Raw genomic sequence first — 20,096 nt, 5'->3', positions numbered from 1 at the left:
TGCTACCGCGTGATATTGATGCTTCTCAAAATCACTTTGGATTCATGTCGGGTAGGTCGACTATGGAAGCCATATATTTATTAAGAGGTTTGATGGAGAAATATAGAGAAAATAAGGATGATCTACATATGATATTTATTGATTTAGAAAAAGCATATGATAAAGTTCCAAGAGAAGTGCTATGGAGAGTTCTTGAAAAGAAAGGAGTTAATAATGCTTATATTCAAATCATTAAAGATATGTATGCAGGAGCTATTACTTGTGTTCAAACACAAGGTGGATTGACCAAGTATTTTCCTATTTCGGTTGGGTTACATCAAGGATCAGCCTTAAGCCCATATCTTTTTGCTTTAGTCTTGGATGTTCTCACTAGACATTTGCAAGATGATGTACCTTGGTGTATGCTTTTTGCTGATGATATTCTTCTTGTTGATAAGACTAGAGAGGGAGTTGAAGGTAAACTTGAATTATGGAGGTCAACCTTAGAGTCTAAAGGTTTTCGCTTGAGTTGATCTAAAACGGAATATATGGAGTGTAATTTTAGTAGTAATAGACCTAGTGAGGGGATTATGACTTTAGGCAATTGAGTCATTAATAAGAGTACACATTTTAGATATCTTGGTTCAATTGTTCAAAGTGATGGTGAAATAGATGGGGATATTATCAGCAGAATTCAAGTTGGATGGTTGAAGTGGAGGAATGCATCGGGCTTGTTATGTGATAGAAATGTACCCCTCAAACTTAAAGGAAAATTCTATAAGATGGTAGTGAGGCCTGCAATGCTTTATGGTGCCGAATGTTGGCCATTAAAAGAGAAGCATAATACTAAGTTAAGTGTGGCAGAGATGAGAATGCTCAGGTGGATGAGTGGCTTTACCCTTAGAGATAGGATACGAAATGAGCATATACGTGAAAAGGTTGGAGTAGCTCCAGTAGAAGATAAAATTAGAGAGAGTCGCCTTAGATGGTTTGGTCACATAAAACGACGGCCTTTCGATGACCCGGTTAGGAGAGTAGAGGTATTAGATTTGACTTATGTTAAGAAAGGTAGGGGTAGACCTAAAAAGACTTGGTTAGAAAATATTAGGAATGACCTTTCTTTATTAGGTTTAAATGAGAATTTGACTTTTAATAGAACACAATGGAGAAAAAGGATTCATGTAGCCGACCCCACGTAGTGGGATAAAGGCTTGATGTTGTTGTTGTTGTATTGTAGTTATAATTATAATTGTGATAATAACATTGTGTGCATCTTTTCTCGCCGTCGTTGCCCCTAAGCAAAGGTATAATGTTTTCAATTCAAAAAATCCTTCACTCGTGGCTTGCGACGGGCCGGCAAACCCCCTACGCGCTCACGTAGCATATTAGGGAGGAAAACCGGCGCGGCATTGCGACGACCAAAACAATCCTTCTTAAATGCTAGCGGCGAGCCGGCAAGCCCCCTACACGCTCACGTAGCGTAGTAGGGAGGGAAACCGGCGCGGCGCTTGCAGCGAGGGGGATAAAAAATAATAATAATAAATACCTCCAAACACTCACGTAGTGCAGAGGGGGAAAAGAAAATTGTGCTCTTTTAAAAATGTGCTCAAAACCCTTAAATGCTCAAGTAGCGGACGGGGCTAAATAAAAAAATGCAACCACGGTGTCATTTGACACCTACCTGAAGCGCTCATGCAGCGTCGAGGGAAAGGCTGCCTCTTGGTTTTTTTCCCTAAATGAGGGAGACGTCAGGAGGCTGCCAAAATTTTGTCTTAAATAAGACTAAGACTTGAACAAAATGTGGACTTGGACTTGAGCTTAAACATTGACATTAAATGAACTAAAACTAAGACTTGTACTTGAACATGAACTCGGGCTCAAGCTGAATTGAACTCGAACTAAAGTGAACTTGAATGTGGACCGAAGTTGACAACAACAAGGGGATGCATTTGAACTCAAACAAAAGCAAGATAGCTCGAACTCAATTTGAACTTGAGCTTAATTAAGAGAAGTGATCTACAATAAAATTGAAATTGAAGTGAGCAATAATTTATGACTTTAAATCTAATTTAAAGATGGACCTAAATAAACTAAGTGATTTATCAAGAACTTCATCTTGAGCAATAACTCAAAGGGGTTTGAGTGAACCAAGTTCAAAATATCATATGATTTAACATATATTCAAATGAACACCAATAGATGAGAAATAATGAATTTGATTTGAGGAATTATCAAGATATGAATGGAACTATCATTCCAATTAGAATTCAAGTGCTAATTAAGGTGTATGATCCATTCAAACCTCATACATGCAAAGTTCTTGGTGGGGTTAGGGAAAATCCCTACATTTCACTAACCAACCATTACAAACAATGAAGATTGAAAGGCTTCTTATGAATGGTGGATAATCAATAGAATGCTCAATTAATTGTCTAGAAGGGAGGATACTAAGAATTGTGCAATGATCGTGATGATGGGACCATCGTCATATGCAACGAATATAACAAGAGTACAGGCAGAGCGAGGGAGATGTAGAAGAGGTGGCCTCTCTCATTGTTCAACATAAACCAGTGTACAAATGAGCATGTAATAGTCTACTTGCAAACGAAGATGATAGATTGCTGCCTACAACAAATGCAAGTCCAATTAACATGCAAGAATCCCTAGTGGATAAAGAACCCTAAGGACAATCCGCTTGTAAGTAAAGATCAGAGTGAGAAATATGATGGCAGGCTCGCAAGCAATGGTACAAGATCTATGATCATTTTTCCTCTACCAACAGTGTGATTTGACATGCAATGAATATGACGGTTTGATGCATTCAATGAGGTTAGGATGAATGAAGTATATGTGCAATCGATAGTGTTCAACTCCAAGGAAGCATGTTAGCTTGATTGAAAATAATAATTCTTCATGAGACAAGATTACTAGTACATGTGGAAGCCCCTATGAGCCACTATAGATGACTCCTTATTTATACAACAGTTCACCAAAATTAATGAGTTGTTCATGAACGATAAAAAGAGTCACACAGTTGGTGAGGATCCAGAATCCATCATATACACAATACCTCGTCTGCAAGCAGAAGCAGGTGATGTATAACAAATGTAATTTCCCAGGGGGCCATTATAGAAGGTTTACTGTACGTCCAGTGCGTCAACCACAGACAAAATGCAGAATGACTACAGCAAATACAAATGCCTGTAGTCAGTTCTAGAAGACTCGTATGCAAAATAATGACCACGAATAAATGTATCATGTGAATGCTTTCATCAACAAACAAACCAGGAGATTCGTTAGTACACTACGATCCACCTACAGAAAGCAACAAGTAGTGCATGACAGTCTACCTGTACAAAGCAGCGAACAAGTCAATTTCAAGCAATCTTTTATAATATTCTTAATATCACTAGCCATTTTTTTTCACATAACATTAGCATCCTCATGTACAGACAAAATCTCAAGATCTAAAATCTTACTCTCAAAAATATTTTATTAATATTTCTTAAATGTCCCTATCTAATCGTAGACTATCGTTTTACTTTATTTTTTATGTTTTGCCCCTTTATCTTAAAGTTCAAAACTAATAATCGATATTGGGTACATAAATTTTCTCTCGGAATAATTTTGCAATATGTGCAATCTAAACGATTTAACTTTCTTATAAAAAAATAATCAATCTGAGTTTTACTATATCCATTTTTATAAGTGATGAGATGCTCATCTACTTTCTTTAATAAGGTATTAAATGAAAAAATTATAAGCTAAAGAAAAATCTAATTTGATTTTACCACCTTCATTTGTCGTTCCAAACTTATGGTCACCATGAATGCTTTTAAAATCATCTATATCTCTACCAACATGTCCATTTAAATCTACTCCAATAAAAACTCTTTCTTCAAGAAGTATCTTTTGTATTAATTCTTCTCAATTATTTTAAAATTTTAATTTTGAACTCCTATCCAAATCTACTTAAAGAGCTAAGTATTTATAATATTAATAATCTTAGCATCAACAACAATCTTTAAACTTATAACTCTATCCACAATTCTATTAACTTTTATAACATTATCCTTCAAAATCTTATATATGATCACCAATATCCCATTTCTAATACTACTCCTACCCGAATACTATAATTTAAATCCTAGACTATCAATCTTCTTAGCCTTCACTCCAACCCATTTAATTTCCTGAATACACATAATATTTATCTTACTATGAATCATAATATCTATTAATTTTATTAATTTTTCTATATGAGAACATATATTTCAAGTTCTTATTCTAATTTAAGTTTCATGGACTAACTTCTTCGCCCACATATATCCTTGATGTGGGAACCCTTGCCTATTTAACACTGCGCCCGGGCGCCAGTGCAGCGGCTCTTGCAAACTTGTCGATATATTCTAGTCATGCAACGCATCACTTTCAGGAGATGCTCTAGCATTAACAAAAATTTTTAAGAGATTCATGTCATGATTATTCGACAAGTTTTACGCTGGTTGTCAACTACCTAAAGCAACCCTTCACTTTTCTCATCCAGGACTTAGGACCTGGCAATAGTAGTGTTTAATATATATAATAACAAATAAGTAAATATAATCAAAATAATAAAATAATGATCGATTAAACTCAATGAAATCAATAAAAAATTATAACCATATAAAATCAACAAGCGATTGATTTGTTTCTTTTTTAATTAATAGTTGTCAATTCAATCGAAATGAAGACTTGCAAATATCAATAATAAATTAATTATGAAGAAAAAAATTACGCAAAACAATCACTAAATTGACGAAAATCCAAGACACCTAATGGTACAAAATAAAATAAAATACCCATGAAGTTAGCTACTGTATTCCCATCATACACGAAGGAATCCCACATCTAATAGGTCTAGATATGATTGAAAGTAAAACTATGATAATTCAAATTTTAATGATCAAAAACTAATTTTACATTATTCACACCTTAATATTTATAAGCATCGACCTAAAATTGTTTCCTTTAAATTACAATGTCTTGAGTGATGTGGACTAAGCCCAAATATAATAAAAAGTTCGGGCTGAAATAATAATCCTGCAAGCTATGAATAAATGTACTGTGAATAAAAAAACCCATATAGGACCCTCTTGATTCGAAGTCATAGGAGCTTGCTACAGGAGATGCTCAACAAAGCCATGGAAACCCACTACAAGATTTGTTTTATAAAAATAACTAAATTTGCTTGGTTATAGGAAAATATTTAGAGGAATCGATGAAAGCCATAAATACTATTGATTCAAAGATATAGGAACCAACGATTCAAAACTACAGGAAATGTAGATTTAAAGCTACATAGCTCCACCCATAAGTTCAAAGTACTCCAGCATGTGAGATTAAACTGCAATAAAAACTTATAAGTGCTACAGGAACCTAATCAAATAGCTCCTAATAGAATGAGACCGGCTATAAACTATTCATAGGGACAACAAAATCAACAACAACAACTCGGACCTAAACCATCCACTTGAGCCATCTAAGATAGAGATAAGCCGAACCAAGGACATCACAATTAAATAGAACGCGTCCAATTCTTATATGACACATACTCACAGGAATGCTTTAAAAAATTAAAATTAGAAAATAACATAAAACTACCAAATAGATGAAATTAAAATAATATGCTTAGGTCATTTATTTGTTTGATTATTTGCCAAACATAAACACACAAGTCAGCATCACAATGCTAACGCAGATCCTGAATTTGGTTCTTGTCAAAATTTGCCCTGATTAGGCTTAACCAAATTTGCCCTGATTAGGATCGGGCTTGACATACAAAGAGCAAATTTATGGAAACAGTATATATTTATATCTATTTTATATCTTTATATGTCGATATATTTTTATGATTATTCATAATGTATCCTTCAATCAATTTTTCTATTCTTCCTAATTGGCATAATATGTGCTCACTGACTAATAGCATATATATATATATATAAAGAGAGAGGGAGAGGGAGAGGGGGAGCAAGAGAGAGAGAGAGAAGAGGAAAAGATTTATGTTCGAAAGGAGAAAATTGAGCACCAGGGCTACAACCTCTGAAACCCAAAAGTACAAGGGGTTAGGTAATAATTTTAGGAATTAACATTGAAATATAAACAAAGATTAAATTTTATGCGAGTAAGCCTATACTTTTCATTCCCATGTTGTTACACTTGTTCCCAATCCTATCCATTTCCTAACTCATGTCTAGTTTCAATGATTTCTTGATGCGAGCAAATACAAACCTTGAAAAGTTTGCAGAAAATATAACCATTTAGAACTTAAATTTTTAAGTCATGGCTATTACGGCACCTTGAAAATAACATCTTTTTCATTCTAAACCAAAAATCATGCTGGTAAGACATGCATACCTTATCTACTTTCCCTCTTTTCAAGTGGTATCGAATACCAGACCAGTTGATAGTTTGTGAAAAGTGTGATCGCATTGAAGATATGGGATATAAAAAATTGTCCACCAGCATTGCAACAAATACCTGTTCAAGGTATCAAGTTCAAAACTCTCAAATAAAAAACTAAGCTAGGGTAAAATACTTTCAAAATGAAAAATAAACTCTACTAACTAAAGCTAAACAGCAGTAGTGATGCAAATGCAACATTTGTAACACTTACAAGTCCCCAATTGTACGACCGCAGTGAGACTCTTGGCCCCTCCGGAGATAGCATGTTGCACAATTGGACCTCCACTTTAGTTAAGTTCCACATAGCAAGGAGTTCCACAATAGTGCATACAGCCAAGCAGCCCGATAGAGGCAGGCCTAGGGAAAAATGAAACAAGTTCTATGAAGATGACAACTACTACTTGTAAAACCAAACTCTTCAGTCTATCTTGAAAAACTGTTAATTTGGATAACAGACAAAAGATATGCAAAGAGATCGATATTTATACAAAAATAATAATTTCAAATACTTCTACATCCATACTATTTTAGGAGATCCTCAAATAATTATGCCTCTAAGAAAATAACCTTATACTTGAACGCTAATCATAGATATGATTTAAGGCAACACCACCTAACTCCACTCCAAATTAAAAGACTACAATTCGTAGGTAAATTGCAATTGTTACTTTTGGTCTACCCCTTTATAACCTTACCAATATGACTTAAAATCAACAAACCAAAGGGCAAGAAACATCAAAGACCTAACGTCTATTCCCAACACGCAACATCCGAATCATCTCCAAAACAGTTCTAAAAAGCAATTTTGCAGGTTCAATGAAAAGAAAAGACAAACCAAAATAATACATAGAGCAGAACAATCAATCAATAAGATTGGGAAAATTTGGGTTGATAGCTAAAGAGGGCAAACTTGGAAATACACTCACCATAGGATGAGGTTTTTTCTGTGACTGGATATTTGCTATATGGTGCTCTTAATGCTGCTCCTATATGCATCATTGCCATAAAGTATGGCACAACAAATGACCATGATAAATAGATGTGTGAAGAAAACAGTGCACGGTTCATCATCCAGTTAACATTATCAATATATGATTCCAAAACAAATGTTTGCTTCCTGAGGTAGTTCCAGTACCTGTAACGTTAAAATGACATAATTTGAATGCTTGGCATTGATAAATAACATATAACAAAAACATAATATCATAAATAAAAAAAAAAAACTTGTTTCCGATATATTTACACGATCGTTCTAATTTTCTCTTCTGCTACTACTAGCAGTAGCAAGTGGCAAATCGATACCTAGGGAAGGTAAGATCACTTTGAAGAGGATGGGGAAATACAGCCACAGGTGGTGAAAAAATAAGCTTCTTGTGAGCCCCTAATCAGAAAAACAAACCATTCTTTAGAAACTTCAAATATGTATTCAAGGTACAAAAGGAGGAATAAATATTCATCTAAGTCTGAAATTCATTTATGGAAATAACATTAAAAAAGAATAATGGAAAAGAAATAGATTTGGATTGAGTGATTATGGAAATAATGAAAAGAGGTTCGCCTCTTAAATTCATAACCATAGGCCTGAGGATGACTAAAGTGCTCGTGACCTTTAAATATTTGGAGAAACTAACAAGGCTATGCAGTGAAAAACACAACACTGATCCAAGAGACCCTTGGTATATGATTAAGTCCATCTTTGGATGAATAATTTATGCAGCAGAATTAGTCCATACTGACCTATGTTCAGGTTTAACCATGCAACCCATCAGCTAATCTTTTCAACTCATAATAGTGATAACTTGTTGACCTTAATTACAATTAGACCTCTTCAGTATCAAACCAAAAAAAAAGTTTCATTCATTTAATGTTAAAGGAAATATTCATGATTTGTATATTCTGGAATCTTCCAAAGCTTTCAAAAATCCTAAGAACCTCCTAAGGGTACTCGATATTTCAAAGAGATGACAGTAAGCTTCTTGCATTATAAGGATCATAAGAACCCAAGGAATTATCCATTGGCCAGCCACCTCATGAAATTAGGATTATTTGGATTTTTTTTTTATTAGGTACTTCGAATGTTATTTAGGATTTTGGATAACTATTCCTACTTAGGTCCAATTGATCTAAGATTTGGATTGTGTTTGTAATATTTGAATTAGAGTTTGTTATGGAACATGTTTTTAATAATAATAATAATAATAATATTTACACTTTGAAGTGGCGATAGTAGGAGCTCCTTGATCCATCTCCCGAGCATGGGTGGCATTGGAGGTGAAAGAGGAGGATTTTTTTAGGATGATTTTGTTTTAGAGAAAGCAAAAAATATTACTCCAAAGCTAAAAGCATGTGTTTTTTGTCCTCTTTAGGTAAAAAGTAGGTTGAGATAAAATGATACTTGAGAGAGAGAGAGAGGGAGGATAGCTGATACCTCCCTCTTAGAATGCAAAAAAAAAATTAATGAGTTAAGGATATTAACTCATTAACCAAAGTGTGTTTTGAACCCAAGTGAAGACCACAAGGTAGTAGTCATGCAGTGGTTGTTCAATTATGACGAGGATGAACTAGCATTGTTCGACATGGATGTGCAACAAATCATAAGTTCTGAATAGTGTGGCTATTGTCCATTTCTACTGGCTTCAAAAAATGTCCCAGAATCTTTAACTTATAGGTAGGACGTTTTCAAATAAATAAGTAAATTAATACATTACTGTTTTTTTACATAATTTAATTAAAATGACAGAGGAGTTATAGTTTTTTTTCTTTAGAAGGCCTTTAGAAAGTAATTTGAAACTCAACTATTTAAATTACTATTCCTCTCACTATTTCCCCTCTTAATTATCCTAGATGACCCTCTCATTTTCTTTCCTATCGAAGAGCTTATCATACACGATGCCCCTCTCATAAATCTTTTATAGTTGGTGCCTGGTGCAAAAGGGCTTTAGTGAACAAATCACAAAGAGATGGCTTGACTCCCAAAGAGGGAGACTGGCCTTCTTTTTTTTCTCACTCCCCTCCTAGTTGGCATAAAACCTTGGCAAATCTCTCTTCAAGTTGCATAAAACAAAAAAGGAATATCAGTCTTTGCATTTAAAAACCCTAATTAGCATTTAAATTATCATTTTTCCCAATAAACATGTGCTTCTTGCCCTTCTTGATTGCATCTCCACAAATTTTGCATGCTCCCCAATTAAACCCTAATTTTTGAAAATCTTCAGAAACTTGTTACGCCTCAGTCCAAACCGACCCAGGAGGGGCCGGTTCAGACTTATAGGAGGCGGACTAAGCCACCTCCTCTAAACCCAACCGCCTAATCAAATGGGCCCCACCTCCTTGGACGGCAATAAGAGAGAGAGAGAGAGAGAGAGAGAGGGCGGTTTAAGCAAGAGGACAATTTAAAATTAATTTATATTATGAAGCTTTTTATTTTGAAGTATTGTATTTAAAGAACATGAAAGGCTAGGGTTAAGGTATGCATGATTATTGTTTCTCTTGAAGTTCTCTTTGGTGTCTTGGGCTCAAGGCATCTCGTCTAGAGATTGGGAGAGATCCTCCTCTCGAATTGAGGATCAATTGTATCTTTATTTCGTTCTTGCTGCACTTTGATTTCTATAAATCAATTGTTTATTTGTTTCGTTCTTGCTTCGCTTTGATTTCTATAAAATTATCTACTTGTTTTGATTGCTTCCACCCAACTTTTTCTATTTTTCTTGCTGAATTTACCGATTATTGTTAGGTTTGCTTGCAAACTCAAGTATTCCCATTAGGGTTACTTGTGAACTCAAGTATTTCCTATCAAAACTCCTATATCCTTGCATGCGTGAAAATGTCAATGTTGGGAAACCCTTAAAAAGCCTTTGACTCAAGCAATATACTCTTTAGTTTTAACCCAGAGGTCTCACGTACCAATTTCAATGTATGTAATATAATGAACTTTTTCAAATTTATATAGATTTAATATTTATAATTGGTCTTATCCCCAATTTATATATGTATTATCATGCCCATAGGTCAATTATTGTATTCACTATAATTCTCCTACACACGCTAGTAGGCATGTTGTCATGATTATTGTAATGTTGCATATTCGTATCCATAGAAAAGTTGTTTTGTCCACTACAAAAATTCATTTGGTTCTTTCGATAACAGCATAGCAAATTATATTTGGTTTCTTTTTATTTTTAGAATATTAATTTAAGTCCAATTCTCTATGGTTCAACTCAAATCCGGTTTTGTATTATTTGATGAAGTCCTGTGTGTCATCAATTCAAATTTCAGTAACCTCCCAATGTCTCCCCCATTTAGGGGAATTTTGTAGAGCTGGGTCTTTCTACCACTCTACGAAAAGAATGTATGATAGATGTAGGGAAACTATTGTGAGTAGGATCATCTACGAGATCAGCCTGGCTGATTTGGATTGTTGGGTAGATGTAGGGAAACTGTTGTGAGTAGGAGAAAAGAGTGGGCCTTGGTTGGCAAAAGCTAGATCAACTATAGCAAGGGGGGTGACGGCGGGTTGTGGGTTTGATGGATTAAAGCCGGACAAGGATCTAGGTGGTGTGATGTAATAGTGCAGGTAAAGGTGAACAAAGGGAGGTGGAATGTTCGGCTAATGCTGAAGGGTAGAGGGGAATCGGGGCAGTTGCTTGTGTGCGGGAACCGAAACCGAAGGCTCCTCTTCTCCTCCCTTCTATAAATCGAGAGTAGAGCGTGAACGACATCGGCATAGGATTTGGGGGAAGCGACGTAAACGGTGCCGAATAGCGGAGATTTGAGCAGGTTTTTAGGAAGCGACATATAGCCGAGATTTGAGCAGGAATTCAAGCTCTAGTGGAGGTCAATAGCCACTAGTGCTAGGAGGACCAACAGTGGGTGGACGAGCGAGCAATGAGAGCCTTTGTGAGTCTCTAAGTTTTAAATATTAATAGAAATAATTTAAGTGACACATACAATGATTAATATTAGGTTATCATTTGTAGGAGTATACACGACTTCAAGAGAGCCAAACTGTTGGTGAGGGATCATCTGTTGGATCAGCAGATTATTCCAACTATCGCATATGGTCACAGGTGGTAGGCGGAATGTAGAAGGAGAGAGTTTAGGGATTAGGCTCGCAGGCCTATACACTAGAGAGATAATCCTCTAGTTCCTTAAGCTTCTCAGCAAGCAGCTAGCAATGCATGATTAGTCAACAGGTAGCTAGAGTAAGTTCAAAAATCACAAGCAGACAAGAAAATGTAGCAATGTTAGATACTGGAGGAGCTTCAAGGAATCATGGAGCAATTTAATGGAAAACAACTTGCATGACCCGAGTTGAGTGAGGATACAGATTCAAAGTAGATTGTCTGTGATTGTAAATATTTTGTTGGTTTTTAAAGTATAAGAACTGTAAGATTATTACAAAACTGTTTGGTAATTGTAGAGCTGTTGCAATATTTGAGAATAGTTTGAGTATAGTGTAATTAATATTTGATTAATATTTTTTGCAATGTTGAAATATTAACCTAACTAAACTACTAGAATTGTTTCCTATTAGTTTTGTATTATATTTTAGAACAATTAAAAGGAGAGGGTATTTTTATCTATACTACAGGATTCTGACGAATTTTTCGTCAAAAGATCGATAGGACAAATTTTGTATTGAGATTCTAGAGGAACTTTCCATCCGAATTTTGAAAATTTCTGGCAGAATTGTCAACCAGTATTCTGCCGAAAATTCCGTTGGTAAATTCCGCCAATATTCTACCAAAAAAAGCCTCTTTTTTCATTTCCAAAACCATCAAAATTCCGCCAAAATAATTTCCAACGGAAATATTCCGTCACTAATTTTGCAGATTTCCGCCAATTTCCAACGTAAATATTCAGTCGTTGATTCGTTTCTAACACTTGATTTTCTGATGTATAGCATTCCGTCGGAAATCCATCGAAAACTATTTTCAGCAGATTTTCAAAGTTTTACGACGAATATGTCCACTTGAAATTATTGCATTTCTTGTAGTGTCACTTCAATACTTTAACTAACACATAAATCTTTAATTAAAAAACATGAGTCCACTGTGGCTATCATCCATACCTCCCCTAAAAACAAGCAAATGGTCATAGGAAACAGCAATATAATAGTATATTCGGGTAATTTTAAAAAGCTAAAGATTTATTATGTTTTCACACTGTAGAAGAGAATACTAATGCATACTTCAATAGCTTTCCATCATGCAAATTCTGCTTATATATATATATATATATATATATATATATATATATGTATATACATATATCCTACCTCCCAAGAAAGGACAAACAGCACATTCCTATTCCCTCAAAAGGAAATTTAAAAAGCAGACTTGTCTAAAAAATTCAATAAAAAGACAATCATAAAGAAAACTGCCACCGGCTATTGCTGCAAGAGTCATATCATCTGAGTATCCACCATCTCGAAGTCCAGTGACCACACCATATGCATCCTTTCTGAAATCTTCTGCATGCATCTTAAGTATAAAACTAATAGAATCAGGGATACAAAAGATATATTTCAGCTTTGATGAAAGGATGAGAACATGGTTAAAAAAAAAATTGCAATTTCTACCATCATGCAGCCTCCCCACAAGAAAAAAGTCTTCCCACCGGTTGCAAATCCCATAGAACAAGGCTGTAAATATAACAAAGCATCAGATTTTATAGCACAAGAGCAAATGTATCCTACAAAACTACGGCATCTGTGTATCCATTTAAAAGCAAGCAATTATCTAAGCAACATATAGGAAGGCAATATCTTATAAAGAAAAGGAAAGCAAACAAAATAATAAAAGTAATGATGAACAATCTAAACTTTTTATTATAATATTTGATAAATATTCTGCACATAAATCCAGTCACCATAGAGTGGATTAAAAAAAATGCAACATGACCATTATCAAAATTCAGGCTAAACTTCACATAATAATAAAAATATGTGCCACTATCACATATCTTCGAGGTAACTTTTCTGTAACTAAGAATGGAGTTTTGCACTCACTACTTCTGATTTTAGCTTTGTCCCATTGAATTGTTTAGATCTCAAGAAAATGAGTCCTTGCTAAGCCGCACAAACTTATAATCCTTGAACAGGGAATGTAAAGGACTTAAAAAGGTTTGATCTTCTGATGCCCAATGAATGCAGCAAAAGATCTCAGTAGCCGCAGCAACAACAAGAAGTTTTTATCCCATTACAAGGGGTTAGCTATACGAATCATTTTTCTCTCTTGTGTCGTAATTAAGAGTCAAATTCTCATTTCAATCTAATAAAAAATATATCATTTTTTATTATTTTTAAACCAGTCTTTTAAGTCTACCTCTACTTTTCTTAACATAGGTCATTTAATACACGTGCTTTCCTAATAGGGTCCTCGAAAGGCCAATGTTTTATGTGACTAAACCATCTAAGGAGACTCTTTCCAATCTTGTTTTCCAGTGGAGCTACTCATCCACCTGAGCATCCACATCTCTACAACACTTAACTTAATTTTATGTTTCTCTTTTAACGGCCAATATTATGTGTCATAAAGCATTGCAGGTCTTACCACCATCTAATAAAATTTTCCCTTAAGTCTGAGAAGAACTTTTCTATCACACAATACACCCGATATTGTCCTCCGCTTAAACCGTCCAACTTGAACTTTGCTAATAATATCCTCATCTATTTCACCATCGCTTTGAACAATAGGCTCAAGGCATCTAAAACATGCTCTTTTTAATGATTTGATCACCCAAAGTCACAATCTCACAGCTAGATCAATTATTATTAAAATTACACTCCATGTATACAATTTTAGATCTCTCAAATGAAAAACTTTAGACTCGAAGGTTGATCTCCGTAATTCAAGTTTTTATCAACTCCCTCTCTAGTCTTATCAACAAGAAGAGTATCATCAATAAAAAGCATACACCAAAGTATATCCTCTTGCAAATGTATAGTAAGAGCATCCATAACTAAAGCAAAAAAATATAGGCTTAAAACTGATCCTTGATGTAATATAACTGAAATAGGAAAATACTTGGTCAAACACCTTGTGTTTGAACAAAATAATAGCTCCTCTACTCCTGCATACATAATCTTAATGATTTGAATATAAGTATTATTAACTACTTTTTTTACTAGATTTCTCCATAGCACTTCTTTTGGAACATTATCATACGCTTTCTCTAAATCAATAAATATCACATTTAGATCCTCATTACTCTACCTATACTTCTCCAACTAACCTCTCAACAAATATATAGTTTCCATACTAGACCTACCCGACATGAATCCAAACTGACTTTTAGAAACATTAGCATCACATGAATCCAAACTGATTAGGTAAATAAAATTTATTTTAGTGGAATTGTGATTTTTTTATAAATAAGTAGATAACTATTAAGTAATTATTAGTAATTATATTAAGAAATATAGTAAATTAAATATCTAATTAATTCCTGAATAGATGCTTAGATAGGGATGTGAAAGCAGTTATGCAGTTATGTGAGTGGGCCTTCACAAAAGTTCTTATCTGATATGTTTGACGGAACCAACAGATTCTTTTCTCTGTTTCCTTTCTGTGTTTAGAATTCACACAAACATGAAGTGCCGCAAGCAAATCCTATTGGAAGAATCAGTACAGTGCATGTTTTCCCTGTTTTACTGTTTGGTACAGTGCTTGTGGAGGATTTAAGAGTTACGGCAACCTAAAAATAGCGGCACAGTGACCAGAAATTCCTATAGCAGATTTTGGCATAGTGTTGTTTCTCTATAGCAAATTCAGCAAAGTGACTGAAGGGATTTTCTGAAAGGAGCGGCATTTTTCCAGTGAAAAAATGAAAGGAATTTCTTTGTGGCAGTAAAACAAAGGAAATCAAGTATTAAAACCCTATTAAAATGAAAATTATTTGAAAACTATGATGAAGATTTAGATGTGATTAATTTAGAACTAGGTGATAAATTGTAGTTTGTAGAGAGTGAGCAATTTCTTTGAAGAAAACAGTGAAGGAAGCCTAAGAGAGAAAATAAAGAAGAAGGTAAGAATTATACTGTTTATTGTTACCTTTTATGTTCCCTACATTCAATATAGTTCCTAAAGATGATAAACTATTCGTATTGTAGGATTATTTGTATATTTATGCAGAAAGAAAGTTTTGGGATAGTTTATCAAAGGTAAAGGCTTTGTGGTGTATAATTGGTAGAGTCAATTCGTCAAGAAGGTAAGTTATGTAAGTTAGTTTATAAATACCAAGATTATAAATTTTAGGTATATTTGTAATGTCTTTTGAATGAGTTGATATGCATTATGAAGATTTCATTAGTCACCATGAGAAGACATTGAAGTTTTCATGTATAAGCACTTGCATTTTTATATGAACTACTGAAGTTTGATATGTGAACAAGCATGTGTTTCAATCTTTTCTTAGTTGGTAATATGTTAAAAAGAAGTTTCATTCTATAGGTAATGCATATCAATTTCTTCTTGCAATAGATGTATGGCTTTATAAATTGTGGAATGCCTATAACCATACTAAACAGTTATGCATTAGGAATATATGAGTTTTACTGAATATTAAATTAGTAAATATTGACTATTCTATGAAATGATATATGCAATATCAAGTGAGCAAAAGGGTCCAGAATATGAAACTTGTATTGTAGATTGGGCAAAAGGGATCTTAAAAAATATGATACCTGCATAACATGTGGGGCAAAATATACCCCTAAAGAGGTAAAAGGAGCCTCTATATAATTCAATGGCGATAATGTCAGGTTTACCTGAGCTTCATTAAATATTATTATGAAAGTGTAGTCAAATCTGTTACAGACTAAAATTGATATTCAATGTAAACTTCAGAAGAAAGAAATAAAGAGTGATGTTAGTTATGATTTTTTAATGTTTTAGAAGTAAGGGTAAGTTTATTCAATGATGATTTCAATGTTTTCTTTTATTACAAGTATTGTATTTTAACCGTTCATTAATTTGCAAAGCTTATAGAGCCTCATAGCTCACTAGTATCTTTTTTATTGGTTATTGTTACAAGAAAGGAAAAGGAAAATATCATTGCAGATTAATTTGCAATTTATTTTTTATTTTATGCTAGTATTTATCTTTATTTTGTGATTTGAAATTTGAAATTTCAAATCTCCCCATGAGACATAATTGACTTTCCTAAATTAAATCCTTAATTTTAGGCAATCTTCTTAATTGTAATTCAATCCCAATTTGAAATTCAAATTGAGTTAATTGATTGCCTTGCTTAAGGAAACCTCCCTCAGATTTGAAACCTGAGAATTCCGTTCAGATTTTTATTAAATCTGCTTTAATTTGTGGGCCCCATTTTACTTAACACCAAGCCCTTCTCTCTCTCCATGTGGCCGGCCACCTCTCCCTTATTGTTTCTATTTAATTGCCACATCACTACCACTTAAATACCTCTTTAATGCCTCCTCTCACATAGTTAATTCCAGATTTCATCAATTTTAATTTCAGATTTCAAAAATCTGAAATTTGAAACGGATCCTCTCTCTCCCCCATAGTTTTCCTATTTTGTGGTATTACAGCAGGCTGTCCCGGAATTCCAGAAAGGGCAACCTGCTGTATTGCAATTTTCAACAAGGAGATTTGATGCCTGGGTTGCTGGAACGACCCCGCTCGCTGTCCAGGTTTTCTGGGTCTTAACAGATTGCTGTCCTCGCCCACCAGCTGGCTGTTTGGAGCTTCCTACAGTAGCCCATCACCGTCCCAGCCACTCCGGGAGCAACCATCAAAGGCCAGACAGCTAGGAATCGTTCTCCCATGTTGAAGACTCGCTGCCCAAGAATTTGATCGTGGATTGTGGCTGTCCAAGTCATCCAAGAAGCTGTCAAGCACCAGCTACTTCCGATCCAACCATCAAAGCACCACCGGAACGTTGTATGACTTCAGTCCTTGGGTGAAACTCTTTCCCTAATGCTCTTATCTTCCTAGTTTACTTTTCGTTTATGGTTATTAATGGATTCATGAAGATCATATCAATTATTCGTCGGTAGAACCTAGTAATAGGAAGAGTTGTCTGAGGGATCTTTCATAGACTAATCTTATTGTTAGTATTGGAATCTATTGTTGGAACTATCCATGTATGCAATGTTGGATTAAGCTGGCTATCTTTTGAACTTAACTTCTATGCATGTGAGTTAATCTAAGCTAGGTACCACTTAATATTTATCTTATCATTCAATTCCGCATAAGATCTTGCTTATTATTGGCTCTAAATCTAAACGTGCAAACTTCTTTAAGCAAATCACTTTTGCCTGGAATGTTTTACATCATCTTGGTATCAGAGCATGGTAGGCATGCATGACATGTTAGAAAAACATCCTAGGGTCTAACCTTGCGTTATAGTTTTATTTTTGCATGCATATCATCGCATATCTAAGTTTATTCACTGTTTTTCACTGTTGTCTTTACAATTCCAGCACTTTTATCTGACCTTTAGGTGAGTTTAGGCAGGTGGTAAATTGCTGTCCACACCTTTTAACCCTCCCTCAACACCTAGACAACTTTATGACTTGTTGTAGTTTGCTGTCCAGAACATTCTGCACACATCTAATGAACTGTATGCTAGTTTCTTAAGCTTTTAGGTGCTGTCCTCAACCTAGCCACCTTTCTAAGTGCCTAGGTTACTTAACGCTCTAGTGTAGCTTGCTGTCCAAACTATTTTCACACCCTTTAGTGAGTTTAAGTGAGCCTACTTGTTGTGTCAATGACGTCCCTTACACCCAACCATCTTTGAGTGTCACTTGACGCCTCCCAATGGATCCGATAAGACTCCAAAAGAGTTTAGATGACATCGTTAACCTAGTGGGCACTATGACTAGAATTATGACGGAAAAACCCGTTGACTATCCCCACTCTAATTACATGCCCCACTCAGCTTATCATCCTAGACCTGAGCCTAGGCCTCCACGACCTCACTTGGAGTCACCTTATCATCTGCGTACCTTTGATGGTTCTTTGGACCCTTACTACTTTAGGGAATGGGTTAGCTAGAGGACTATTTTGAATCATGCCATATCCCTGAGTCGCACCAGGTTAGCATCGCTAAGTCTCACTTAAAAGATCGGGCTCTTCAATTTTGGATGAAATCGGAAGATCATAAAGAGTCTCGCGGTGAGAACCTTACTTGGAAAGACATGAGACGATAACTTAATTTGAAATACCGACCCTCTACTAGTGACTGTCATCTAGAGCATCACCCTACCTCTTTTGTTGGGACAACCCGTGGACATTACTGTGGTCGAGACCACCCATCCATTAGTAACATCTGGGTTGTTGCCCCACCCTATAGGTCTTCACCTAACCTTGATGGCCGACCCTCTACTGGGTTTTCTATTGGACCAATCCCTTATGACTCCCCACTCGGACCTACTTCTAGCCATCCCAGTCAACCCTTAGCCTCCCTGGTCCTTGACCCTACGAGTGTAATTTTAACAAAGAATTGCAGTAAAAGGAAGAAATCTACTGAACCTGAGACCAAATACATCCATTTCGTAGATACTATCAAGAATGAGGACTTCTTTGAGGATGAAACGGAAGTGATGGAGTTTGCTCACAGCATGACTTAAACCCTGAGCTAGGAAAGCTGGAACATTTAAACATCCACACCGTAGCCCACCCTGATCCTAGTCTCCTCGAGGATAACTCTGTGGATAAAGTCTGCCTGGACAATAGTAATATGATCTTGAAAGAAGCCAATCTGGCCTTGGACACATCGAATTTAAACTCGGAAGATCCTGATATAGTTATATCACCTACTGAGTTGACTTTGGAGAATCTTGATGGTAATAGTCTCGAGTCGGAAGTGGTTCAACTAAACTTACTACCTGATTTAACTCCCGATTTAATTGACCCTAAACTCATTTATCCTGATTCTATTGAGATTAGTACTATGAGTTTGGAAGATAATGATTTGATTCTGAAAGTGTTTTAGCCTGATTTGAATGAGTGTTGACCTTAATCTTATGACCAAAGGAACACAAGAAAAAGAGAAAAAATACCTGGTATCCCCGTCGGATCCTTGAAATCCTCCGCAAAATCTGGCTCAAATCCTGCTGGAATCCTGTAGCTCGGCGCCGAATCCATCGCTTCTCCGCATATCCTGCTCAAAATCCACGATCTCACCTCGATTGTGCTCCGTCTTCACGTCTATAAAACGAAGAGGAATGGAGACCTCTCGGCTGCTCTCCCTGGCTCCACACAAGACTCTCCCTCTCAATTCCAAGCCGAAGCCATCATCCTACTCGACCGAAGCTCTCGGTTCCTCGACCCGACTATCTCTCCCATCCCGAGCTCCCCTTTCTCATGCGAACTCCACCCACCTTCCCTCCTTCGACGACGTCTGCCTCTGCCGACTACCCACACAAGCAGAGAGTGTGAGAGAGAGAGAGAGAGGGAGAAAGGAGAGAGCATATTCCTACCTTAGTCGAAGCTTCTTCGCCTCCCTCACTGCCGATCGACTTTGCTCCCTCGACGACATCCTGTTGGATCGGGAGTCACGGATCGGAAGCCAGAACAGGAGATCGCTGGCTTGAAGGTAACTTTCTCCCTTTCACGCTTCTTTAGCCGGATCCAGTGAGTAGAGAAAGGAGAAGGGGGGAGGCGGTTAAAATATTTTAATTAACTTTAATTAATAATAAT

The 20,096-nt window shown here is 35.7% G+C and overlaps 1 protein-coding gene across 1 annotated transcript in view; it reads right to left on the bottom strand.

The window, feature by feature from the left end:
- The window catches only part of LOC110097207, a 26,574-nt gene extending 7,033 nt beyond the window's left edge, over positions 1-19,541 (bottom strand). The window contains exons 1-9 of the mRNA XM_020823467.2: positions 19,457-19,541; positions 18,941-19,041; positions 16,980-17,141; positions 13,007-13,069; positions 12,812-12,908; positions 7,729-7,807; positions 7,353-7,561; positions 6,638-6,783; positions 6,379-6,501 (exon numbers count right to left, since the gene is read on the bottom strand). Of these exons, the coding sequence (XP_020679126.1) occupies positions 6,379-6,501; positions 6,638-6,783; positions 7,353-7,561; positions 7,729-7,807; positions 12,812-12,908; positions 13,007-13,069; positions 16,980-17,141; positions 18,941-19,041; positions 19,457-19,541 (1,065 nt within the window). The remainder of the gene's footprint in view (positions 1-6,378; positions 6,502-6,637; positions 6,784-7,352; positions 7,562-7,728; positions 7,808-12,811; positions 12,909-13,006; positions 13,070-16,979; positions 17,142-18,940; positions 19,042-19,456) is intronic.
- Between the last annotated feature and the right edge of the window lie 555 nt (positions 19,542-20,096).

This window comes from Dendrobium catenatum, unplaced genomic scaffold, assembly GCF_001605985.2.
Source record: "Dendrobium catenatum unplaced genomic scaffold, ASM160598v2 fragScaff_scaffold_853, whole genome shotgun sequence".
NCBI lineage: Eukaryota > Viridiplantae > Streptophyta > Magnoliopsida > Asparagales > Orchidaceae > Dendrobium > Dendrobium catenatum.
Note: the sequence above shows the minus strand (reverse complement) of the source record. Positions and strands in the feature narration are given on the sequence as shown.